At 32.7% G+C, this 26744-nt stretch overlaps 2 protein-coding genes and 1 pseudogene across 10 annotated transcripts; all 3 read right to left on the minus strand.

Annotated features, from left to right (window-relative positions):
- Nucleotides 1–3423: 3423 nt before the first annotated feature.
- Nucleotides 3424–7382, minus strand: LOC100305454 (disease resistance protein). 2 transcript variants are annotated; one of them, XM_006601662.4, is made up of 2 exons: nucleotides 4304–7382; nucleotides 3424–3758 (listed from the first exon to the last, which is right to left on the minus strand). In XM_006601662.4, exon 1 carries the CDS (start codon nucleotides 7090–7092, stop codon nucleotides 4330–4332), a length of 2763 nt encoding a protein of 920 aa, XP_006601725.2. In that variant the 5' UTR covers nucleotides 7093–7382; the 3' UTR covers nucleotides 3424–3758; nucleotides 4304–4329.
- A 1196-nt stretch (nucleotides 7383–8578) lies between these two features.
- Nucleotides 8579–12798, minus strand: LOC106797177 (disease resistance protein PIK6-NP). 8 transcript variants are annotated; one of them, XR_005889790.1, is made up of 3 exons: nucleotides 11926–12798; nucleotides 9105–10398; nucleotides 8881–9023 (listed from the first exon to the last, which is right to left on the minus strand). XR_005889790.1 is itself a non-coding variant. In XM_014771196.3 (2 exons), the coding sequence occupies exons 1-2, from the start codon at nucleotides 12753–12755 to the stop codon at nucleotides 8924–8926; spliced, it is 906 nt and encodes a 301-aa protein (XP_014626682.1). In that variant the 5' UTR covers nucleotides 12756–12798; the 3' UTR covers nucleotides 8579–8923. The 8 variants fall into 8 exon arrangements, 5 of the variants coding, with proteins under 5 accessions (XP_014626682.1, XP_014626681.1, XP_014626680.1 ...); XR_005889791.1 differs by having other exon boundaries at nucleotides 8957–9008; XR_005889792.1 differs by having other exon boundaries at nucleotides 8981–8999.
- A 6286-nt stretch (nucleotides 12799–19084) lies between these two features.
- Nucleotides 19085–26534, minus strand: LOC113000162 (pro-cathepsin H-like; annotated as a pseudogene).
- Between the last annotated feature and the right edge of the window lie 210 nt (nucleotides 26535–26744).

Genomic DNA, 26744 nt, shown 5'->3' on the forward strand with positions numbered 1-26744 from the left:
TTATTTTTCTAAAAAATTATTTATTTTTAAGTAAAAAAAATTTAATTTTTTTTACGAAAAATTGAATGTTACATTCTCCATTGCATGTCACCCATGACGAGTGATTAATAAGTTTGTCCCATGCATTGATTAATAAATTTGTCACATCCTTTTTAATAAGTTTGTCTTATATTTATAACATTTTTTAAAATTTTCCTTGTAATTATACTTCTCTCTTGTCTAATGGTTTGTCAGTACATTCTTTTTTTTTAATGATGGATATTTTTAGTCTAAAAATAATTAATGAAAAAAATATTATAGATTGAGTTTTATAAAATAGAATAAATATCATTTTAAAAGTCTTATAAATAAAAATGGAGACAAAATAATTAATTTCAACTAATAAAAAATAAAGTTTGGATGGCCTTAGCCTTGGGTCGACCCTGCCATTGCTGAAAAGAGTAGGGAAAAACTCTTCGAATACCTTTTAACCATGATCCGGAGTAAAAGATGGTGTCCTTCAACACAACTTGAGTGTCAAATAAATGTTGCTCCCCTAAAGACGATCAAGTTTGTTAGGTTCACACAGTGAACCTCCTAGGATTCGAGGTCCAGGAATGCCTCCTTAGAAGAGAGAAAGGGAGAAGAAATTGCTTTTTTTATTCCTTTCTTGCATGGAGACGATGATATTTATAACATGATTGCAACAAGCTACCAGACAAACACCACGTCCCAAAATACAAAAGCGATAACGGAAAGCACTAATGCTATCATGCCATAACAAAAACAACCCCAGCACTATGATTCTAACAGAGCTGCCCCTCAGCACTAAGAACCTAACAGAATACAATAAAAAACATAATCATCTCGGTGAGTCATTATCTACCTACCTCGTCCTGTTAGAGTTTCCTCTGTTTCCATATATTCCAAACCAAAGCAGCCCATACAATTCACCATCTCTCACCGTGAATACCATTTACTGTAATATATAAAATTTTGACACTTACTATCGATTCTTCTTAGTTTTTTTTTTTTTTTATCTAGATCTGATTTGGCTTTTTTTATGTAATTTATCTTTTGTTTTCTTGTTGTTTATAGATTTTTTTTCATCAGATATTTGTTATAGATCATCATTTCGTGGCTCCTCGTGTTTTCCATGGTTTTTTTTTTTTTGTTTTTGTTTTAGGTCAAATGTTTTTTCCAACCCATTTGGTTGACACTAATCTTACTCACTGTGGATAATTGTCGTTCGTCCAAGACAATTTCACACATGAAAAAGAAAAAAACACGATCCTCCTATTATGTTGATTATTTGTGTTTATCTAAAGATTATTTTCCATGCATTTAGATTTAAAGGAAATATTTAACAATAACAACAAAATATATATATATATATATATATATATATAGATTGATTTAAATATTCACTTAAAATATTTAAATATAAAACATTATAATTGTATTTGAAATTAATTTTATAGTTTTCAGAGATCCTTTTATAATATCATGGATTTATATAATATTCTTTCAATTTCTCATTTATTGTTCTATTTAACCTTTCAATAATTCAACACAAACAATTGATTTATCAATGGTGATTTATTTAATAAATTAATGGTTGAATCTTTATAATTAGAATAAAATAATCTTTAAATTTATTCAATCAATCAAATATTATTATTTTAAAAACACTTTACATTTTGATTGTCATTAAAAAATTGTAAAAATATAATATAATTCTCAATATCATGTAACTCTTTAATTTTTAGAAACTTATTATATAAATAATTTTAAGAATATTTATGATCAACTAAAAAAAATTACTTATATCTGTGAATCATGATTCAAGGAATTTTAGTGTATGATAAAAAAAATTCCCTACCAAATGCTCCATTCTATTTACACATTTATTTTATTTTTAGAGGTATAATGTTAAAGCTACTGATTATTTTTTTTTCTGTTGTAAAATATAATGTTAATTTCTTATATATGTGTAAATGTCAATAGTTTTGTTACTCAACACCAACCAAATAAACTATAATCCATGATAAAAGAAAATAGGTTTGAAAAAAAAAATTAATTTAAGAAGTATGAGGCACCTTCCGGTGACCGCCAAGAACAGTACCACGAGCGACCCTGATGCAACGCGATGCAACCACCACCCATGGCGGAGCATCACCTTCTTCGTCGCCATCTCCTCCGCGGTGTAATTTCTTATTCTTTTCACTCAATTGAATGGTTATACTTCTGGAATACAAAACTAGTGTTCAAATGTGAATTTTACTAAGAAAATGCATACAAAATAACACAAAAGTTTGTATAAAATAGCACTCAGAAAGTGATCGATCAATTACTTATAACAGTCCCATTTTAGGAAATATTGTTGTGTTATTTTATGAGAGTTAAAATATGTTTGTGATCAAAAAGAGTTTTGAAATTTTCAAACATCAAGAATTAAAAGGAAAAAAAAGGAGTGAATAGAAAAAAACTAGCCAACTAAGAAACAATTTAAAAAAAAAGAGTTTTGTCTTGCTATTTATTTATTTGGCATTGGTCCTCTATTAATAAAAAATTTAATTTAGTACTTTAATTTTCAAACCGGCCAGTGCAATTTGACCCCTTAATAAACTTCTTGTTCTCACTGTTTGTTTTTTAAATTTTATAAACAATTTAATTTGTTCCTTTATTTGATTCAATCTCATCCCACTATTAATAAACAATGTCAAGTGAATTTGGACCAAAGAGATCAAATTGAATCGATTTGGAATTAAGCGATCAAATTAAAGATTTTATTATTAGGAGGAAAAAATTAAATTAAATAAATAATGAATGAGACAAAAAGAAAAAATTAAGCCTTGAAAAATTTACCTTACTCCAGATAAGTGATATATAAATTGATTATAATAATATATATTCAACCATTAATTTTTATTTTTTTTGAAAAATATGGGATCAAACCTGAACATAAAAGTTTTGGTATCAAAGTTGCTGAAGCACTATGCTAAGAGGATTAAAGTGCTAGGCCAAAATATAACATGTCTTGTTACAATACGAGTTCACCCCAAGCTTAACATGTACAACCCAAATTTTCACTCCAATTCAAGTTCTAGAAGCATAATATATTGGAAACTGAATTTAATTATTATTTACTATTGTAATTGAAGGTGAATATATCTTAACTCAAAAACTCTCTTCCACAATTGAAAATTCTAAATCTTTAGAATTTCTCATTTAGGGCAATCATTAGGTTCAAGAATATCTAAATTATCGTAATTGTTGATATTTATTCCTATAGAATCTCCAACCTTGTTGCATTATATCTTAAATTCAATCCTTATTTCAATTTCACAGTTGTCGATAGGAATATACGATCAACGCACTATATATAAGTGACCAAATGCCAATTTATAAAGGCATTAAATTAAAACAAAGACAAACAATCAATTTAAAAGAAATGAACTTGAATTATAGATAAGAATTCAGATTAAATGAAGTTAACAAAAATTTAAATACACATTTTAGAAAAAAGGGAAACAAGTGAAAGAGAAGAAGGAAGCTTAAAAAATCAATTTGATGAATCTTGCACTTTGATGCCTCATATTCACTCATGCATCCACCATTTCACGGGCCGCAAAAGAAAGAACTTCAGCCTCTTCGCATTGTGTTGGTGTTAATAACGCTAAAACGGGCGTAGTAATTAACCGTCAAAAAACCACAAGATTGGAACGTCGGAAACATTGGAATTGGAACACCTCTTACAATCTTCCCTCATTGCTTTCCTAAAATTCATGATTGTACAAAGTGGATCAAACTTCAAAGCATAAAAATTAGGAACATTTAACACAATCTAATTTATGAAAAGAATCCACATTATTGTTCTTCAATCGTAATGAAACATAAAAAATCCACAACATTTACACAAATTAAATATATGCTTACGACCCTATAAAAACACCAAGTTAATTTCTTCTTCAAATGATACAATGAAATTGTTCAAGTATTTTATCAACATGGAAATAAAAAACTCAATCCAGGTCAACATCTACCAATTCCGAGCACAATAAAAGAAAGGATTATAATGGTGAGAATCTTATAATGAAGAAACGTTAACTTTGGTTGGTGTAGACATATACTTGTTAGACAATTCTATCGCTAACTTGTACGTGAGATGTTGTAGAGAAAGAAAAATGAAGCAAATACTATAAGAGAAAATGAGGCAAAAGTAATTATTTTAGGAATTAGATAATGATTGCATTTTTTATTGAAGAAAAGAAAAAGGCCACGAATGTCATTCTACAAAGTTATAGATGTGAAAAAGACGCACCTTCTATTTTCAAATTTGGACGCATCTTAGTGATGACTTCTGCCGAATATATGCAAAGGTTCTTCAGCATCCTCACTCCAGATACGTACATGGGGCACATCTTGGATGATCCAGTGGTCTTCTCCTCCATCAGGAGCAATGCGCTGCTCAAATTCAGTTGGCATGTCGTCGATATAGAGATCTTTAAGCTTCTCCAAGTGTTGAATTCCAGAGGGAACTGTTTTGAGTTGGGAGAGGTCTCGTAAAACAATTTCTTCCACAGAACACAGTGCTCCTCTGTCGATAAGGATGGACTTCAACTTATCCAAACTTTGGAGGAACAGTTGCTTTAGTCTCTGAAACCATCCACGTTGAAAATGCAAAGTTTCACCTTCATAAGCATTGTCTCTTAAAACGAGGAACAACAACCTTGGCATATTATTTAGTGATTGCAATGCATCATTAGTCAACCTGGAGCCGCGCAAACGCAGTTGCACAAGATTTGGGAACTGTGAAATCCAATTTGGAAACCTTGTTAACTTCCCAAATAGGACAAGCTTCCTAAGTGTAGACATAGGTGACGTAATGTACAAGTCAATTACTTCACTCCAATCAGCTGCATCAATAAGTAGTTTCTCCAAGAGTGGCATCTCATTTATCAAGGAACACAGAGTCTCTTTGTGCTTTCCCTCAAAATCATTCACCGACAGTTCCCTTAACTGCTTTAGCTTTCCTACCTCTCTAATGACCACTCCATCATCATCTATAATCACTGGAGGTATCTCTTGTAGGGATGTCATGCCTCCAATATCCTTCCATTGAATTGAACACCTAGAATAAGCCAGAAGATGACGTAGCTTTTTAAGCTTACTAATCTCCTCTGGCATCTCAGACACACCTGTGCCTCTTATATCCAAGGTCTCCAAATTCAGGAGCTTACCAATGGATTTTGGTAGACTTGCTATCCATGTATACCGGAAGCTTAAATACTTCAAGTGGCATAAATTCCCCAAATTTTCAGGAACATAACTAAAAGCAGAACCTTCAAAATCAAGTACCTTCAGTAGCATGTAATTTGTAGGGAATTTGTTAACCAAGTCTTGAGATAAGTTTTCATCTTTTCCTGTCATGATAAGAATTGACCGAATGGGTGAGCTTCTTGTACTTCCACTAAAATCATGGGTTGCAATTGTCAGGCGTCGAACAATATTACTTGATACAGATTGATCACGCCCGTCAATATACTGACAAAACCCTGTATCCTTGACTTTTCTAAGGATCATGTCGTGTATTAAGTCATGAACACGACACCTTTTAACTTTGCCATCAATTCTAAGTGAGGATACTTGCACCAAACTTCTATGGACCAACCCTGATAAATATGGTTGCCCAACTTCTTCCAAAGATTTTCCGGTTTCATGTTTGACAAACCCTTCAGTTATCCACTGTCTAATCAATCTATCAGATTTAACTTCATAGTCCTCCGGATACATTCCGAAATACAATAAACATGATCTGAGATTGATCGGCAAATCATCATAACTTAAACCTAAAATTTTTGTTATACTATTTAACTCAGAATTCCTCTCCAAGTCTAAACTTAGATCTCGACTAAACTGTCCCCATTCAGGTGCACTTTCATCTTTTTGAGACAAAAGACCACCAATGGCCACTATTGCTAGAGGTAAATCTTTACACTTTCTGACAATTTCAAGAGATATATCTTTAAGTTCTTCTGGACAATCTCCATCGGAACTATACTGAAATGCCTTCTTACAGAACAATTTCAAAGATTCTTCTTCAGTTAAAGGTTTTTCTAGGTTATGCACCTCAACAAATGATGATTTCCTACAATATTCTGCAACCTTCTCATCCCTGGTTGTGATTAATATCCTACTTCCATTTTTATTATCAATTACAGCAGATTCAATGTGATCCCAAAATGTTTCATTCCATACGTCATCAAACAAGACAACATACCTCTTGTTGCGCAAGCGGTTTCTGACTTCTTTTGTCAACGACTCGATGGTAGAAACATCCTTGGGAGGGTCCTCATTTTTTTCTTTGCAAAGCTCATTCAACATATGTGTCAGCAATCCTACAGCAGAGAAGGATTGAGAAACTGTGATCAACGCATGGCACTCGAAATTGTTACGCACCTGGTCATAAACTTGCTTGGCAAGAGTTGTTTTTCCCACCCCTGCAATTCCCACCACGGAGATGACTGTGCGTTGTTCTCTTCCATTTGTCAACCAATATTTCAATGTAGCTCTATCGTTATCGAGCCCCACAACCTCATCCTCCTCAATAAAGAGAGGATCCATTCGAAGTTTCTGCCAGGTGGCATCTTGATTTCCTCTAGAACTAGTTGATCTTTTCTCTAAAGGAAAATGGCGTTGGAAACCATCTCTTTCAGCACGAACAAGCAATTTAACATCCTGAATCTTATACGCACTTTGAAGGCGAAGGATTTGAGTTTTGATGAAGGCAACAGCCTCACATAGTAAAGCTGCACATCGAGGATCATCAGGTTGCTTATCCTTACAGGAGATGTTATATTCATCGATGATATCTTCCATGCGAAAAGCTGCTTCTCTCAGCCGCATCACCCTTTCTTTTATTTTATGACGCTTTCCATCATCTTGTTCAGCTTCAGCCACTTTATCAGCATCATTGATGAAATCTTGAAAGCTTTCAAGTTCATCTGTAATGTCTATAACTTCTTTTGGGAGACCTCTCAGCATTTTGACAGCTTCCAATATTTTTGGAAGCGCATGCTGACCAGCCAAGGACACTGCAGTTTCTGCCATTTTAGTCTTGCTAGCTAGCTCTGTTTTTCTGGTTTGTTGTGAGTGCAAACTTGATGTTCTGCAACGTTATATAGCCAATAAATGTACTTAGCCAAACAATGACACGGACACTGTTTATGATAATATCTTAACCATATAATTTCAATAAAATTTTAAAATTAACATGAATCTCTATTTATAAGTTCTAGAGTCATGATTAACAGGCGTCGGTTATCAGATTTTTTTTTATAAATTCTTTTTATCTATATCATACGGAGATGATATTTTGTAACTTAGTGCACTGTGTACGCGGAGACGAAGACTTTGAGCTTTGCAGCGTCTCTTTTGCGAGCAAGTTGTGATATTGTGGTCCAGCTAATGTGAAAATGTGATTATCAGATTATTTGTTTTAAAGGAATAATTTCATTTTGATTATTCATTTAGCACTTAAGGCTCATAATTTTGTAAACCACTTTTCGCCCCTAACAGTTCGTATATATATGCTAGCTTTGCCGCTAATAATTGTATACAGATGATTTTCTTCTACCCCGTTTTAGGATGAATTGAAATGGAAAGATGAGAGAAAAAAGAAAAAAGATACAGAGACAAAGTGATATATGCGATAAGTAATATATTAAAAAGGAAGGAGCTAGCTAAGTAAAAAAAAATGGTGGATGTGAGATGAAAGACAAAGGGGATGAATGATTAGTATTTTTGACAGACATAATATACTTTTGGCCCTTAAATTTTTTGAATTTTTTATTTAATCTTTAATAAAAAAAAATTGACTTTTTGTCCTTCTAATTTTTTTTGATAAAATATTTTTTTATCCTTAAATTTCTTATAATTTATGATTTTGATCCTTAAATTATTTTACCACCTATCAACATTCCTAAACTTTTCCGTGTCCAATGTTTTATCCTTTTTATCTATTTTAATTTGCATTTAAATGAATAAATTTATGTTAGAATGAACACAACAATCAGTCATATCATACACGAAATTTATATATTAGGAGCATAAAACTAGAATATTAGATTATATATATATATATATATATATATATATATATATATATATATATATATATATATATATATATATATATACGCACACTTACTCTCTCTCTCTCTGATCTATATAATATATATATATAAACTAGAATATTAGATGTAATACTGCAAAAAAAAAAAACGTTTGAGGAAATTAAATATATCATGGGAAACAAGGTGCCAAACTTGAGATGAAACTTAATTTGTTGTCATCTCAGCCTGTGAAAAATAGATCATACTAGTCAAAAGAATTCCTCAATACAATGCAATCAATAATAATCATTTAACAGTCCTTTGCACATGCCTTCTCGGCTTGTTTTGTCATTTCTCAATCTAGCTGTCTTTCAAATTGAAGATGCCACCTAAAACACATTATTGTCTCAGCTATCTTTGGGTCTACCAGTGTGCGAATATTAATTATAACTAATAATTATTTTTTATTTATCCAAAACAACTGAAAAAGACATTATATTACTTCAGAAGTAAAGATACAATAAATAAATTATGTAAGGAACCATTTTACAACTTGTAAAAAATAAAATACCATTTTGTAACTTTTAACAAATAGAAGCTTAAATTACAATATAAAATAGAGATACAAGACCAACAGAGTAATTTAGCCATAGTTTTATGTCTAACTCCTATTAGTGTGATGTAGACAAAGAGAAATAAAGCATACTCCAATTCATTTCAAGCTGAATCGGTGCCTGTATCTCAAACACTTCTTCTAGAAGAGAACACAAAGAGCTCTGGTCCAATCCATTCAAGCTGAATCAGTGCATGCCTGTATCTTAAACACCTCATAGAGTACCAATCCCACCGGCCAGCAAGAACATCTCATCAAATGAATTGTTCCTCACTGCAGTGTCCACCAGCCTGTGCATCCTAGGTGAGAAAAACCTGAACTCAAAAGTTAAAATAATCTAGGCAGCAATTACACTCATGAATACTCCAAGTTATTGAGCATAGGTGGTAGATTACATGGAGTGTGGTAATTTTTGGATGGAAGCATTGATGAAAGTTAGATGTTCTCCATTCCGAACTTCTTTTCCTAATGTTGAATCTGTAACAGGTACTTATCTAAACATGCAAATTAATTTAAATGGTATATTCAGATCAAACAGCGGAAACTAAATATTACGAGCGTACCTCCAACCATTGCAGATCGAACGCGAAACGACGCATATTTAGTTTAAAAATAATTAATTCAAGAAATATTATAAATTAAATGTTATAAAAAAAGAATAAGCATTATTTTAAAAGTCTTATAAATAGGAACAAGAAAAGAATAATCAATTTCAACTAATAGAAAACAGTGTGTAAAAAAGAGCATGTTAAAGTCTTAAAAGAACATGCTCTTAATATTTTTCTTATTATGATTATGATCTTTTTTTCTCCATTCGATCAATGTATTGATTGCATGTTAACCACACGCGAGGACACACATTGGCACAAACTTTATTATAATATCTTGTATATTTTCATATCGCCTTGTGTAAGATGATGTTCTCACATACTATTCATCCTATTCTTGAGGTGAAAAATTAAAATAGGGGAAGCCATGCCACCTCTTGTAAAGTTAAGGAAGACTGTCAAGTTATAGCAAGTGTGGACAAAGTCTCCATCAAATGTGTCAACTCTTGTTAGCCTCGAGCATGATTAATTAATCTTAATTGTACAAATACAATAAATATAAAATTAAGTTTAAGTAAAATAATAATTTATGCTTAATTATACAAATATGATTAACTTTTCTGGCCATCAGGTTTTCTCGAATACATCTCCTTTATCTATAACATATATTAGTGTTATATATTTTGTACCCATAAGTGTTATATAAAAAATTTATCACATCTGTCGAGAGGAAGACTTTGAACTTTTCAGCATCATCTATCTTAAATATACTATGAGCAAGTTGTGATATTTTTCCCTTTATTTTTGTCGTGCTATAACAAGTTGTGAATTTGCTATCTAGTTAATTGTATACAAATGTGATTAATTAAACAATGTCAGATGCATTTTGTCAGAGTTATTATACCGATAAAATTTAAATAAAATATCTTACACTTGTCAAAGTATTTACCTTGCAGGTATATATATATATATATATATATATATATATATATATATATATATATATTATTTTGATCATTCATTTGGCTCTAGTGTTTTAGTTTGCGCCGATAATTTACACAATTCATCATTTTGAGGATTGATCTTGAAACTGGTCTGAGATGATGAATTGTCGTTGAATAGGTCAGCCACCTGATTTGATCTAATTGGCAATAATAATATGTTATATGATGAGCAAGAAATTAAATGCTGATCCACAGGAACAGTTTTTTTTTAACTAGGTTAACCATTGGTGGAAGAGGGTAATTAAGCTATTCTATTTACTTTTAAAAGCTATATACAGGCTGGTGTATCCTTCTTATCATTGCATATGGTTTTACTCTAAGCTTTAAAATTTACTCTCTTTTTTTCTTTCAAAAATGGAAATTTTTAATCTATTTCGTTGGTCTTTAATTTAGGAGAACAAAATTTGCTTTCCTATTTTTGCGCAGGATCGAGGATCACCTAGTTGTCATTAAAATACTGGATGAAGATTTTCGTAGAGAGTTTAATAGTACTAAAAGATGCTTACAAAGAGTCTTCAGGTGATAAATTGACTACGAATAAATGTTTTGTAGAAGCAAGATATAGTTAATGCGAAAATATAAGACTTTACTCTCTCATCTAATCATAAATGGTATATATATATATATATATATATATATATATATATATATATATATATATATATATATATATATATATATATATATATATATATATATATATATATATATATATATATATATATATATATATATATATATATATATATATATATATATATATATATATATATATATATATATATATATATATATATATATATATATATATATATATATATATATATATACCACTAAAATGCTATTAAATCATCTTCGTTTAAAAATTCTTATTAAATTTTTTCTGTAAATAAAATACATATTAACTTGTTAATTATTAATATTTTAATTTAAAATATATTCTATATTTTATATTTACTTAATTACGAAATATATATATATATAAATAAATAATAAATTTAATTATTAATTTTTATAATAATTATTTTAAAAATGACATATACACTTAATATGATTTTTTTATTACGACATACTTTTATCTACATCAAATTGACATCATATTTTTTATCCACCCTAGTGTTTACAAAAAAATTAGTGCAACGTCTACCTTGAGACTTGATAGGAAGACTTTGAGATTCCATCATCTCTCTTAAATATTTGGGCTAATTATTATTAAACTTTTTCAAAATTTAGTTTTTAATTTTTATTTTTTTTTCTCTTCGTCAAGATCTTTCAACTTTTTTTTTATCAAGATTTTTAGTTCTTACATTTTTATTTGACGGGTCAATGTCTCTCGACTTTTTTCATTAAGATTTTTAATTTCAAGAGGTAAATCTTTACACTTTCTGACAATTTCAAGAGATATATCCTTAAGTTCTTCTGGACAATCTCCATCGGAGCTATACTGAAATGCCTTCTTACAGAACAATTTCAAAGATTCTTCTTCAGTTAAAGGTTTTTCTAGGTTATGCACCTCAACAAATGATGATTTCCTACAATATTCTGCAACCTTCTCATCCCTGGTTGTGATTAATATCCTACTTCCATTTTTATTATCAATTACAGCAGATTCAATGTGATCCCAAAATGTTTCATTCCATACGTCATCAAACAAGACAACATACCTCTTGTTGCGCAAGCGGTTTCTGACTTCTTCGATCAACGACTCCATGTTAGAAACATCCTTGGAAGGGTCCTCCTTTTTCACTTTGGGAAGCTCATCCAACAAACGCCTCAGCAGTCCTTCTGCAGAGTAGGATTGAGACACTGCGATCAACGCATGGCACTCGAAATTGTTACGAACCTGGTCATAAACTTGCTTGGCAAGAGTTGTTTTTCCCACCCCTGCAATTCCCACCACTGAGATGACAGTGCGTTTTTCTCTTCCCTTTGTCAACCAATATTTCAATGTAGCTCTATCGTTATGGAGCCCCACAACCTCATCCTCCTCAATAAAGAGAGGAGCCCTTCTAAGTGTCTGCCAGGTGACATCTTGATTTCCTCTAGAACTGGTTGGTCTTTGCTCCAAAGGAAAATGGCGTTGGAAACCATCTCTTTCAGCACGAACAAGCGATTTAACATCGTGAATCTTATATGCACTTTGAAGGCGAAGGATTTGAGTTTTGATGAAGTCAACAGCCTCACATTGTAAAGCTGCACATCGAGGATCATCAGGTTGCTTATCCTCACAGGAGATGTTATATTCATCGATGACATCTTCCATGCGAAAAGCTGCTTCTCTCAGTCGCATCACCCTTTCTTTTATTCTATGACGCCTTCCATCATCTTCTTCAGCTTCAGCCACTTTATCAGCATCATTGATGAAATCTTGAAAGCTTTCAAGTTCATCTGTAATGTCTCTAACTTCGTTTGGGAGATCTCTCAGCATTTTGACAGCTTCCAATATTTTTGGAAGCGCATGCTGACCAGCCAAGGACACTGCAGTTTCTGCCATTTTAGTCTTGCTAGCTAGCTCTGTTTTTTTTGGTTTGTTGTGAGTGTAAAACTTGATGTTCTTCAACATTATATATAGCCATGTCCGTAGTAAGAGGGGGACAATTGATTAATATTTAATATTCTTTTATTCAGCAAGTTGGATGTATTGTTAATTTATGAAGTAGTTATTTATTCCAATGTATTGAAATATTCCATTATGATTGAACCAATTAATACGAAAACGCCAAAGTAATATTGGTTTAAGTCATAATATATTACATTTCCAAGTTGAAGTATCATCCACTTGTCCTAAAAACAGATGCTAGATATGACCAGCGCTAGTTTCAGACAAAGCTGAACGTGTGTATGCCAGCACTGAATTTGCCATTCTTAATGTTAATTATTTGTCACCTATCCATACCATATCACGCTACCCAATTTTTAAATAAGTACGAAAACTAATTATGTTAGAGAAAACTATATTCGATTCAAATGATGTTTGTCGGTTAGGACATATATTTATTTTATTTACTTGCAAATTTTATTTTAATTCATAAAATTATTTCTCTTTATTTATTTAATCACAAAAATTTTATTATTTTTCTAAAAAATTATTTATTTTTAAGTAAAATCTTGTTTAATTTATTTTACAAAAAATTAAATGTTACATTCTCCATTGCATGTCACCCATGATGAGTGATTAATAAGTTTATATTAAATGTTACATTCTCCATTGCATGTCACCCATGATGAGTGATTAATAAGTTTATCCCATCCTTTTTAATAAGTTTGTCTTATGTTTATAATATTTTTTAAAATTATCCTTGTACTTATACTTCTCTCTTGTCTAATGGTTTGTCAATACATTTTCTTTCTTCTTTTAATAATGGATATTTTTAGTCTAAAAATAATTAATAAAAGAAATATTATAGATTGAGTTTTATAAAATAGAATAAATATCATTTTAAAAGTCTTATAAATAAAAATGGAGACAAAATAATTAATTTCAACTAATAGAAAATAGTGTGTAAAAAAAGAATATGTTAAAGTCTTAAAAGAGCATATATTTATTTTATAAAAAGGAATTCTATTTTAATTTATATCAAATTAATAAATAAAACATCCTTTTTATTTTCTAAGGACATATATTTATTTTATTTATCTTACAAACATTATTTTAATTAATAAAATTATTTCTCCTGATTTATTTAATCACAAAAACCTCATTATTTTTCTAAAATTCTATTTATTTTTAAATAAAATCCTTTTAATATATATAATTTCATTTATCGTAGCTTAAGAAGATGAATACAAACTTAACATTTAAAACTTATGATTTCATGAAACTACTCAAATTATCTACTACTTGTTTGACTCTATATAGTAGGTTATTTCTTTTTCTTTTTGTGGATTGGTATTGTTTATTTGATATTAGGGTCACACGATAAGTTTTTCTTTATATATATTGATAATAAGAAGCACAAGCAGTGCAAATACAAGTGGCTGTATTGGCCCGTACATGGAATGCAAAGAACTACTAGCCTACCCCTAAGGCTCGAAAGAAAGCATTACCCAACAAATGACTGCGCCTTACATCTTAATCTACATAAGAATAAATACACAAAGGAAGATGCAAGACTAACCATCAAACACAACATACTCACCCCCTCATCTACATAATTATGTCATTATCGGCGAGAGACACCCACTGTCAAGAATCGCACCATGCATATATCATACCTGTACGTCCCTTAAAATTTAAGAATGCAAGGACTTAATTATATTATGTTGGTTGACCATTCCTCAGGCCGGGCCCAACATATTAGTAAGCCTAAACCAAAACTCGAAGAGTGTTGCTAGGTGCACCCAGTATTTTTGCTGGTGCACCCAACACTTGAAGTGAAAAGCTCATAATAACCCTGGTTTATTTATTAAAAAAAATGCGAGACTCTCTCTCTCCCGCCCGCGTTTCGGCTTCTTCTTCCTCAGTCCGATTTGTTCTTCTTCTTCCTCACCTCAGCCGTTTTTGTCTTCTTCTTGCTCGCCTCACCGGCGTTTCCATTTGTCACCATTGTTGCCGTTAAGAGGAGGTTGTTGGGAAGAGGTTTTTCTTCTTCAACCACCATTGTTGCCGTGAAGGGGAGCTTGCCGTGAAGGGGAGCTTGCCGTGAGGTGTATTGAGGAGATTTCCGTGAAGAGCAACGTCACCGTCCACCGTCGAGGGAGCTTTGTCACCGTCCACCATCGAGGTAAGCGCGCCGTAACCATGTCTTTTAGTTAATTGTTGCCAGAGTTAGGTTGATCAAGTTGATCCGTAAGTTTGATTAAGGATGTAGTTGATCCGTAAGCTTGTTGACGGATCAACTTGATCCGTAAGAAGGAATTTTAATTTTAAAAAAATGCCAAATAGGTTATAGATAATGAAAATTATTTTTATTAAGATTTTGGGTTAGTTGTGAGGGTTTTAGGCTGAAGTAGAGTACAATTGAGTGATGAAAAAAGTTTGAAATCATGCGTTCATTATTTGATGAAGTTTCTCTCAACTTATTTGAGATAATGGATATTTATTAAGATATTTCTGTGGACATAAGCAAGAAGTACTGAAAATGTTAAATTTGTGTTGTTCTACTATTTCTATTTTATGGAGTTGTAGTTAGTGTTTTTTATCCTTTGATGTGTTCTTCCCATATTTCTATTTTATGGTGGTGTTGTTAGTGTGTTCTGTCTTTGATGTTCATTGTAGCTAAAAGGGTTTGTTTCCCTAACAATCGCATTCAGCTACTACAATTTATCATAGCCTGAAACTAATAGCTTCAATACCAATAGGAACACAATGAAAACGAGTGGTTTATGGAGCCAAAATAATCATTGATTATTACCTCAAGAAAATCATACAGTTAATACATTTCGGTTGGTTTCACCCTCAAACCAATCACACCTATGCCATCTATGGTAAATGATGATACTTGCACCAAACATCTAGAGATCAACTCTATTAAATATTTTTGTGCAATTTCTTCCAAAGTTTTTCCCCTTTCATGATTGACAAACCCTTCAGCTATCCACTGCCTAATCGATCAACCAGATTTAACTTCGTAGTCCTCAGGATACATTCCCAAATACAAAAAACATGATCTGAGATTGTATGACAAGTTATTGTTACTTAGACTTAAAATTTTTTTTACAATATTTAACTCAAAATTCCTCTCCTCCATTTCTCAACTTTAGATTTTGACTAAACTGTTTCCATTCTGGTGCACTTTTTCTATATAAAAGACCACCAATGACCACAATTGCTAGAGGTAAACATTGACACTTTCTAACAATTTCAAGACCTACATCTTCATATTCTTTTGGACAACATCCATTAAAACCATATGATACGAATGTTCATGAAGCACAAACAGGAGGTACAAGAGAAGAAATGGAGGTGCAGGTAGCAGCCAAGACCAAGAGAAGAATTGTAAAACCCAATTACCTCAATGAATAGTTTGAGGCAGTGTGAGGAGAGCCAGCTTCTAAGCTTCTAGAAGATCCTTTTAGGAATTGCTTGCTTGAATTGTCTGCTTCTAGGGGACAAGAGGAATAAAATCCGTTAGGCCAAATATTTTGTAATCCTTTCTGTTATGAAGGAGTCTATAAATATAGAATGTAAATAACAAGCAAGGCATGCAATGAAATAGTCCATTCCCTCACTCTCTCTTTATCCCTTCCTTCTTACTTGTGCTTACTGGAGGTACTGGTTCCTCGAAAACTAGAGGTGGCCCTAACACAATACCAATATGGCTTCTTACATAGCAACCCCAAAGGTTCTAGCTTATGCACCTCAATCAATGAAGATTTCTTACAAAACTCAGCAACCTCCTCGTTCCTAGTTGTGATTAATATCCTACTGCCATTTTTATTGTCAACAAGAGAAAATTTAATGTCATCCTAAAAAATTTTCTTCCATACATCATCAAACATGACAATTGCACAAACCATTTCTGACTTTATCTATCATCTTATAGGAACACTTGGAGCAGCCTTCTGCACTTTTTCATTGCAAAGCATGTCCAGCATATCCGGCAGAAATCCTTCTACAGTGTAAGATTGGGGCACTATGATCTTGAAATATAAACTTGATTTTGGGTCTTATTTGTCTAAACAAGAAAGTACAAGTTCTAGAAGACATGCTAAGCTAAAAGGAAAAGAAAAACTAGCAGTCAGTGACAAGGAAAAAAAAGACAGGAGAAAAGAATAGAAGGGTGACAAAAGAACAAGTAGCATGTATGTCAAGATTGAAAGATTAGAATCTTTATAAATATATCCCAATCCATGTCTCTATCTTTAATTTTCCTTATTTTTATTATTATAGTTCTTGAAGGTTTTGGTTTACAGCTATGGTTGAATTGATTTGCACAAAATTAGGTCAAGAAAGTGATATATATATATATATATATATATATATATATATATATATATAACTGGCTTGGACCGACCCCATACATACGCTATGGGAAAATTTCAGTATTGTTTATGAACCTTACAAGTTTTCAGAATACGCTATTGTTTTTTTTTCTTTTTTTACGCATAATTATAAATACTCTTTTGATTTCTGTTGTTATAAGTTGTAAGGACTTTTCAAAATTTGACTTCATGAATTGTGCATTGGTTTGGGAAATGTGGTTCCCACAATTAATCAGAACACTGTATATGGTTATTTTCACTACTAGAAAAATCCCATTTTACATCGGTGGAAAACGTATTTCAAAGACGGTGGATGTCCGTCTTTGATACGAGTGTCGTTGTAGAGGGCGGATTTCTACGACGGTTGTAAACGGACCGTCTTAGAAACACGTGATTTTCTACATCGGTGGTGTTGTAGACACGACTTCTTTTATGACGTGTTCTATGACGGTCCTTTTATGACCGATGTAGAAAGTTATGATTTCTACATCGCTGTCTGCATAGAAACGACTTTGTTTATCACATGTTCTACATCGGTCCTTTTACGACCGATGTAGAAAGCTTTATTTTCTAGACTTATTCATACATCAGTGCCTATTTATATATAAATTAACTAACATAATGACTTTGTCTCATCATTCAATTTTAAACCCAAAGGTGAAATGAAAAAGATAATGTATTAGGTAAAATTACAGTGAGATTTAAGACTTTGAGCGTGGAGGCAAGACAATTTACCTCTAGCACCAAAATATGATAGATAGCAGGTTTCCCAGTCTTAGGATAGCAACAGCTCTGCTTTGTGTCACAGTATGCTCCTGGCCACTGCATGATACGTGAAGAATTAATCAGAATAAAATGTGAATACACAAAGACATACATAAATGAATCCAGTAGAAATAAAAAAAGAAAATGAAACACTAAACTATTCAACGTTATAATATGCAGAACTCATCATGACTTACCTGCTGAACAAAGTAGAAGAAATCAAATTCCTGAGAAATGCATAAAACTGATAGATATTGCAGTATCAAAAGCTTAGATAAAAAGGAAAAGTTGGGTTTCATGATCTTTGATGCTTTTTTCCCTTCTATCTCTCTCTCTTTCTCTCTTAATATGAACTTTGGCTAACTAATTAATTAAATATGGTTTTCCATTAACTAAAAATATTTATCCACTTACTTTATACCTACCAATATTAATAAACTATATCAAATATGTTTACTAACTAACTTCCAAACCTAATACATATTTGATATAATTGACATTGAGAACATTATCCATTAACGGATAGCATAGCAGCAAGTTGAAATAACTTGTTTTACTGTTCGTTTCCTTCCCTGTTGTCCCAATTAGAAAATAACAAGTGGTTAAAAATTAACACCCTCGATCACTTGGTTAAGTTTTTTTTTCTTTTCTGAATGTAATTTTCTAATGGAAGAAACACGAAAGGAGACCAATAATCGCATATTCATCAAGTCTGTTTTACTTTTTTCTACCTCTACGTGGCAAGGACTTGGGCTATCATTTATTATGGGTGAATATCTCGAGCTGCAAAATATAATTCAAATAAAGCTACCATCACTTGTTGAGCACCTTAACGTAACAAGAGAGAGAGAGAGATTATAGAAATTAAAACTATATAATTTGAAGTATTAAAGAAGAAAATTGAAAAAACTGAAAATTATAGAAATCATGATCACGTAGTATTAGGTAATTTTTTTTCTTTTGTTAAATAAAAAAAGAGATTCTTAGTATGTTCTATACCGCTGTAAAAAGTTAGTTTTTATTTGGTTAGATTTAAAGGAGATGAGATCTAAGTGTAACTAACTTCTTAGTGTATAGTTCTAATCTAAAAAAATATCTAACTAGAGATATCATGAAGAAGCAAGTCTCAGTGGTTCAAAGTTCACCTTTTTCAAAAGCTACATAGAACACTGATCTGATATGGAGAAGCTTGTAAGGTCCTGTGACAAAGAATATATGAGGATAACCATGTTAAAAATCTTAGTCAAAGTTATCCATCGCACCATTCACTTTAGATGATCTTCATCTATAGAAGAAATAGAGTATATTTTACAACAACCATCCTAGCAACTATACATTCATTTAGGACAAATAAGATTACACAATCAACAATAGAGAGGAGTGAGTCAGATAAAAATTATACACATTCATTTAGGACAAATACATAAAGCAAGAAATTAATTAGTAGAAAGTGGTGTATTATTTTTACCTTTAGCAGAAATTAATTAGTAGTCTATAATCAAAATCCTCTGCTACAGCTCTGCTCCCCTAGTCTGCCACGCCCCCTTCATCATCACTTGCCTTTATTCATCTACATAAGTTCATAAATTGATCTCTGCAGGATCGAACAATTTGTTTGGCACCAATTTGTTTGGCAAATTTAAAATGGCACCAATTTGTTTGGCAAAAATTACTAAATATGCTTAAAGGACTCTGGAAACTTTCATTTCATCTGAGAGAAAAAAAATAGCTACCTGCTCATGCAATATATGAAATGCCTGTTTCACTGTTTCCTTTACTTTTGCTGTTTGTCTGCTAGGGGGATGAAATATTGGCTGTCAATAACATGGAGGTAAAGGGAAAATCAGCATTTGAAGTATCATCCTTGTTGCAAGGCCCTAATGGAACATCTGTGACTATTCAGGTTTTGGATTCTATTTCCAAGTTAGTTTGGCACCTGCTCTATCCTTTGTTTATAGTTTTATTTAATTTAATTTATTATCTTTCTTAATAATATTAATTAGCATCATTACTGTGAGGTAGACTTCTGCTATAACTAAAATTATGTAAACTGTTGTTATTATTATTTGTCAGCTCTCAGTTAACGACCATAAAAACTTTAGTTAAATGATACTTATAGCAGCTAAAAAAACATGAGTATCTACCAAAAATGAGTATCTACCAATTTCACAATATTTCTCTGCACAAAAGCAATCGGCTGAGATTAAAATTTTAGAAGAAATAACATCAGCAACCAAATGTACCTATAATTGGTTAAGGGTATAAAGTTAGCAAGCTTCCCACAATCTGGATCATCATCAAGACTGTGTGTGTCAAGAGGAACCCTCCAAACCTCTCCATCATACCAGACAACAGAATCTATGGCAGGCCCTTTATCATCATAACTCTAAAACATAAAACATCATTGCCTTTTTAGTAAGATAACTCAGTTGACTAAATACTGAGCGAGATCAGGAGGTTACAAGCACCAAACCTCTTATATTTAATTATATGGATTGAACTCCAATATTTATTATTTAAAAAGTTTCACCATCTATATATGGTTCTTCTGAAAAGTTAATCACCAAAGAGTATAAATCAGACAGCCAAAGGGTAAAAAGACTAGACGAACAAAGAACAAAACCTCCAAGGTTAGAACAATCTTCCATCTTGAGGCTTTTGAGGCTCTTTTTATCAGCAACAAATCGAGCAAATTCACCCCTGCATTGTTAATGTTGCAGAATAGACAAAATTAATCAGCAAAAAGTGGCAATGTGGTATCCTCTAGTTAAGCTTACATGGTACTACAAATTGTTTATGGCTTGGTGGTGGCCAAAGTTATCAATTCTAAGAAAAATGAAATTTATAACTTTTTCAACAACAAATTATACTGAGTTTTTTTATATATATAAAGCTTGTACTGAGATTCTTTTCTTATTAATAATATGCCAGCTAAAATATTTTTGGTACCTATAGTTTGGCAATTGCCAGCTAAAAAACACACGCTCACACAAATTAAAACATCTACTCCCTCCCACATACCAACCCAGTTATGTTAGTCATAATTAACTTTACTTATGATGATTATCATTATAAATACATAAATATTATAAAACAGAGAAAAGCAACCTGGATACCAAGTTCTTCTTTGATTCTTGAGAGGTGGTTGGCGATTTTAGCCTAGCAAACAACTCCTGGATAAATGTATAGTCATTCTTCAACAAAGAGACAATCTAAAAATAACAGAGTAGACAACAATAAGGACAATAGCCTCTACCAGAAAATCCTCACCTACCTCGATTCTCTTCCCTCTGTTGAAGATTCTGATTACCCCAATCCCTTCGACATCTTCCTCCACCTTGACCATAACCACACCGTTCATGATACCTTCCTTGGCGCCAGGCTCTCCTGGACCAATGCCTCCGGCGACGCGCTCGTTCTTCGATTAAAGAAGAAAGACAAGCGCAGAGTCTTCCGGCAGTACTTCTAGCATATTCTCTCTGTCGCTGACGAGATTGAGCAACAAAGAAAAAAGGACATCAAGCTGTACGTGAACTCCGACGCCGGTGAGTGGCGATGGACGCGGAGCTGAAGAACAAGGTGAAGTCCGATCTGGACCAGTTCCTGAAGTTGAAGTAGTACTACCACCGGCTAGGCCGCATTTGGAAGCGGAGCTACCTCCTTGAGAGGAAACTCACGAAAGGGAATTGGGAGTGCTGGACCAGCGGAGAGGGAGAGGGTGAGGGAGAGGGAGAAGGACCGTCTTTTCCTCTTCGTACTCTCTCTCTAGAACCTTCGGTACTACAGCTAGCATTAAAATTAAAATAAAAATTCATTTCATTCAAAGGCGGTTTTCCAAATGGACCGTCTTTGAATATTTGATAACTACGCCGGTCATATATCAAAACCGCCTTTGTTTTGTTATTTTAATTGTACAAAGGCGGTTTTCGTATAAACCGCCTTTAAAATATTTATTATATTTACAAAAAAACCATACTATCGAAGATAACGACGTTTAGGAAGGACCGTCCTTGATCCAGTGTCGTAATAAGGCTATTTTTTAGTAGTGTTTGTTTCCTTCACACGGACCTAAATCAGCACCTAGATGACACACATACATTGTATACGCTACTAGGTTCAGCACCTTAATGACACTCACTGATTACACAGCACACTAATGACACTGCATAATTGGTCCCTGCATGAACACATAAATGATAGAACACATACTTCATTGGCAAGTCACAAGTGTAGTACAACCTTTCGCTCAAACAATTATTATGTTCCACTAGAATTGTTAAATAAAAACAAATTCTACTTTTATAATTAGTTTTGAGAGTTAATATACAATTGGGTCACCTAAAGTGGTAGGTAATTTGTGTTGCTTTGGTTCTCTCAAAGATACGAGTTAGTACTTTGATGGATCAAATTGTATACAAGCTGACAATTTGGTATGGGATAACTTGTTAGAAAGTAGATAACTTAGTGCTTTCAAAGATCGTATGTGTGCCTTTCCTGGTTGGGTGCCAACAATTATTGTCTCTAGTTGAATACCTCTGAGTTGAATTTTTCTAAAGTTGATGCAGAAACATAAGAAAAAATAATGATAATGCAAGAAAACTATATTACACGTACTTATTCATTACTAATGAATACTATCTTGCAGTGGATTTAAGTGTAGTGCATAATAGTGCACACAGTCAAACAAATTCAGTTTTTCATTATCCAAATTTTATTCAGTCATATTCCAATAAAAAAATTTATTAAAATTTCAACTAAAAAATAAAAAATAAACTCATTTCAACTATTTCATAAACTCATTACAAGTCCAAATAAGAAAAAAAATCAACTTGATATTTATTAATCTTATCATTCCATCCAAATAATAAAAGAAAAACTACATTCTACACAATGTTTAAGTGCAGTATTCCAAGTATTTTTCTCACTCAATCTGATTTTCAATTCCATGAAACAAGTCACGAAAACACAAACAAATTTAGTTAATATGATTTTAAATTCTGTTTCGCATTAAATTTAAGTGCAGTCACAGTATTCCAAGTATGTTTCGCACTAAATTCTGTTAACAAAATTAAGTCAAAACAATAAAAAATGGGGCACAAATTATGGTTCAAACACAATCAAATAACAGTTTATCAATGAAACCATTAAAAAATTGTGTTGATATGAAGTTTAAAATAGTTATAATAAAAGTCAACAAATTTATCAAATATTATACGTGATGATTTACAAGGGAATGATAGTCTAAAATTGTTTTACACTAATAATGCAAACTATTTTTTATAATTTTTTTAGCTTAAAGACTATGTACATTGTTAGTATAAATTTTTTTATATTGTACACCATTTAAAAATAATCATTAATATAACTTTAAATGTAATTACTAGCCATTGTAAAGGTAAAAAAATACCCTATATATGATTGTGTATGATTGAATAATAATGTATGATTCCTTTGATTGTCAATACATAATTTATTTTTTTATATTTTTTTCATTTGAAAAATATGGGATCAAAACTGAACATAAAAGTTTGGGTACCAAAGCATTATGCTAAGAGGATTAAAGTGCTATGCCACAATCCAACATATCTTGTTACAATACGAGTTCGTTCACCCAACCTTAACATGTATAATCCAAATGTTCATTCCAATTCAAGTTCTAGAAGCATAATTGAAAACTGAATTTACTATTTACTATTGTAATTGAAGGTGAATATATCTTATAACTCAAAAGCTCATTTCCGCAGTTGAAAATCCTAAATCTTTAGAATTTCTTAATTAGGACACTCATTAGGTTCGAGAATATCTAAATTGTCTTAATTGTTGATATTAATTCCTATAGAATCTCCAACCTCATTTGCATTATATCCTAAATTCAATCATTATTTTAATTTCACAGTTGTCAATAGGAATATACGATCAACGTACTATAAGTGACCAAATATCAATATATAAAGGCATTAAATTAAAAAAAAGACAAAAACCAGGCCTTCCACCAGGACCACCATAAAATAGAAATATGGGAAGAACACATCAAAACCAGAGCAACTATTATCAACTCCAATGACAGCCAAAAATTGCAAAAACTAGAGCACATAACATTATATTTAAGAAGGAAAGTTTGAACTAGTTGGTGCACCATAACCACCGGAACCACGACCAAAACCAGGCCTTCCACCAGGACCACCCTGCAATCAGAGTTAAAACATATACATATAAGGAAAACTTGGCATGTCAAAGTAGGCCATCACAAGAACTAACTTCTACAAATTCGTTATCAAAATCAGGACAATGCTACTTCATAGATAAACAAGAATTTGGCTTTAAATCATCCAAATAAATTTGCAACTACAGTCAACATTATTTGGACAAAAAGTCAGTGGCAACACCCCTGCCGCCTTCCTAACAATATAAAGAAGGCCATAAAAATTATGAAAGATACACAAATGATATGAAATAAATTATGACTTTTTGTAATAATTTAACCAATTCAATTGCAAAGAGAAATAAACCAATTAATGAAAATTTTAGAAGTAAAAATGAAGGTATCCAATACGGACAAATTCATAAAGGATTAGAATTTTTTGTAATTGCTTTCGGTATCACAATCAAAAAGGCCCTTGCCACAATATAAAGGATTAGAATTTTTAATGATCCAATACGGAACACCATCTTCAACTCCATACCCAACAGCAAGAACAACATGATTTACATCCTGCCACACAAATTCATATTTATTAATGTCCCATCAATGAGTGTCTTAATCCTCTACATCTTAAATTTGAATTATCCACATGCAAAATATATCTATTACATATGCCAACAGTTATAAATATGCATTGAGAACAGCAACTTTGTTTCGAGATAACCATAAGCTCAACACAAACAACCGATGAATTGAACTTGTAGCTAAATATTTTGTTCTGAAAATTGCATTAACACTGGATTGAGAAGGGTGAGCTATTCTCTTGCAGAATACTCACCATGGGCGTGCTACCACAAATGGTACTAGTGTAAACTCCATTATTGTAGAATCGGAAGTCCTTCACTACCTCAAATGCCACACTAACTGGCCAAACAAAAGCAACCACTTGTTTCAATTCATCCTCAGCACCCTACACCCAAGACAAAACTAAAACCATTAGAAAAACCACATATAGAAGTAGTTGAAGTACGAATGATCTGATTCTGCCATGTCTCCCAAGAGTCAACTGTAATGTTACAGTTATCCACACACATCAAGCAGAAGCAGAAACCTATCGATCAATTTAATTACCAAAGTGATATTGATAGAGTCAATGACTTGAACAGCAATGTTTTTAGCTGTAAATTTGCAGACACCATCTTTTCCGGTGTAGGGATATGCTTCCTCTGTGTCAAGCCGGGATGGCAAGCCACCATTACAGCCAAAGTTATTGAAAGCACCGGCACAATCCACTAGCTGCTGCTCAGAAAGACTGATATTCTTCCCAAAGGCCTGTGTGTAAGCTGCCTCCAATGCACCAGTTGTGCTGCACATGACAAGTGCTGCGGTTAGAAGAATGATAAATTATAATATTTTACTCATTCCAAACAGTTTTTCGGCCTCAAAAAGCAACCTGAATGTCCAGCAAGATCCGCAGTTGCCTTGATCTTTAACTTGGCTGACTATACCTTCTTTTCTCCAGTCTTTCTGCAAGCACACAAGAAAGAAAGAATATGCTAAAATGACCCATGCATATAAAATCAAGGAATCACTGCAGTGATGGTTTAATCATATATGAAAAGCCAGTTGTGTAGCATGGCAAGAAATACAACTCATACAACAAGTATGCCCATGCCACATTCTACTTCTATGCAATGCAATCTCTATCTACTCAGTTACATGATCAGATATTCACATAATTTTATTCCAATCACAATTCCCTTGTATTGTTTCCCATTTTCCAAAATGCACATTATTCAGTTGACGATTGAAGTTCATGAATTACACAAAATGAAGCAGTAACAGATAGAGTTGGCGAAACTACCTCGTCAGGAAGAACAACATCGGTGAGCCTGTGGTTGCCTTTGAGTGTGGCAGAGCAATTCTGAGGAGCGTCGAGCTTGTGTCTGGTGAACTCCTCCCAAGTCCAGTCAGCAAAATCTGCGAGTCCAGAATTTACAATTTCACATTAAGTCAAAATTGAAGTGAGGATGAGAAGAGAATGAAATAGTGATTCAGTGACTGAGGCACATACGATTGACGCCAAGCGTGTAGGTGAGAGACCTCCTGTTGGTGGATCTGATGAGTTTAAGATTATCAGAGAAGATCTGGAAGTCGTTGCGAATCTCGCCGACAGAATGGTAGCGCTTGTCGTGGCGACAAGCGAAGCGGGCGAAGGAGAGAGCGTGGCGGCTCTACCCGATCACGTCCAGCACCTGCGACTCCAAGTCCGACGCCAAACGGATAGGGTTGGCATCATCGAAGGTGGAGCAACAGCAGGTTGATGGTTTTCGGCCGCAAGCGCGTCTAGGGCACTTTTATCTCAGGGAACGAAGACGGTCATCAAAAGAGACCGTCGTTGTCTTTATGCAACATTATTACAAAATTGCCACTATGTGCCATTCTAAGACGGTCCCTTATGATCGTCTTAGATTTCGCGACGTAAAATTCATTTATAACTTCATTAATTACAAAAATGCCACCGTGTGACATTTTAAGGCGGTTCTATAGAACCGTCTTAGGTTCTGTGTCGTAGAAAACCGTTTTTCTAGCAGTGCATTGATTTCTTGGATGATGAATTACAACATACCAATTGCCTATTTATAGGCTCAG

The sequence above is a fragment of the Glycine max genome, chromosome 18 (genome assembly GCF_000004515.6).
Source record: "Glycine max cultivar Williams 82 chromosome 18, Glycine_max_v4.0, whole genome shotgun sequence".
NCBI classification, from domain to species: Eukaryota; Viridiplantae; Streptophyta; class Magnoliopsida; order Fabales; family Fabaceae; genus Glycine; species Glycine max.

Coding starts and splice junctions, on each gene's coding strand:
- LOC100305454 (XM_006601662.4), bottom strand. CDS start 7,092: ATGGCAGAAACTGCAGTGTCCTTGGCTGGTCAGCATGCGCTTCCAAAA.
- LOC106797177 (XM_014771193.3), bottom strand. CDS start 12,755: ATGGCAGAAACTGCAGTGTCCTTGGCTGGTCAGCATGCGCTTCCAAAA. Junction 10,399..11,925: donor AACCGCTTGCGCAACAAGAG/GTATGTTGTCTT, acceptor ATTGCCAATTAG/ATCAAATCAGGTGGCTGACC.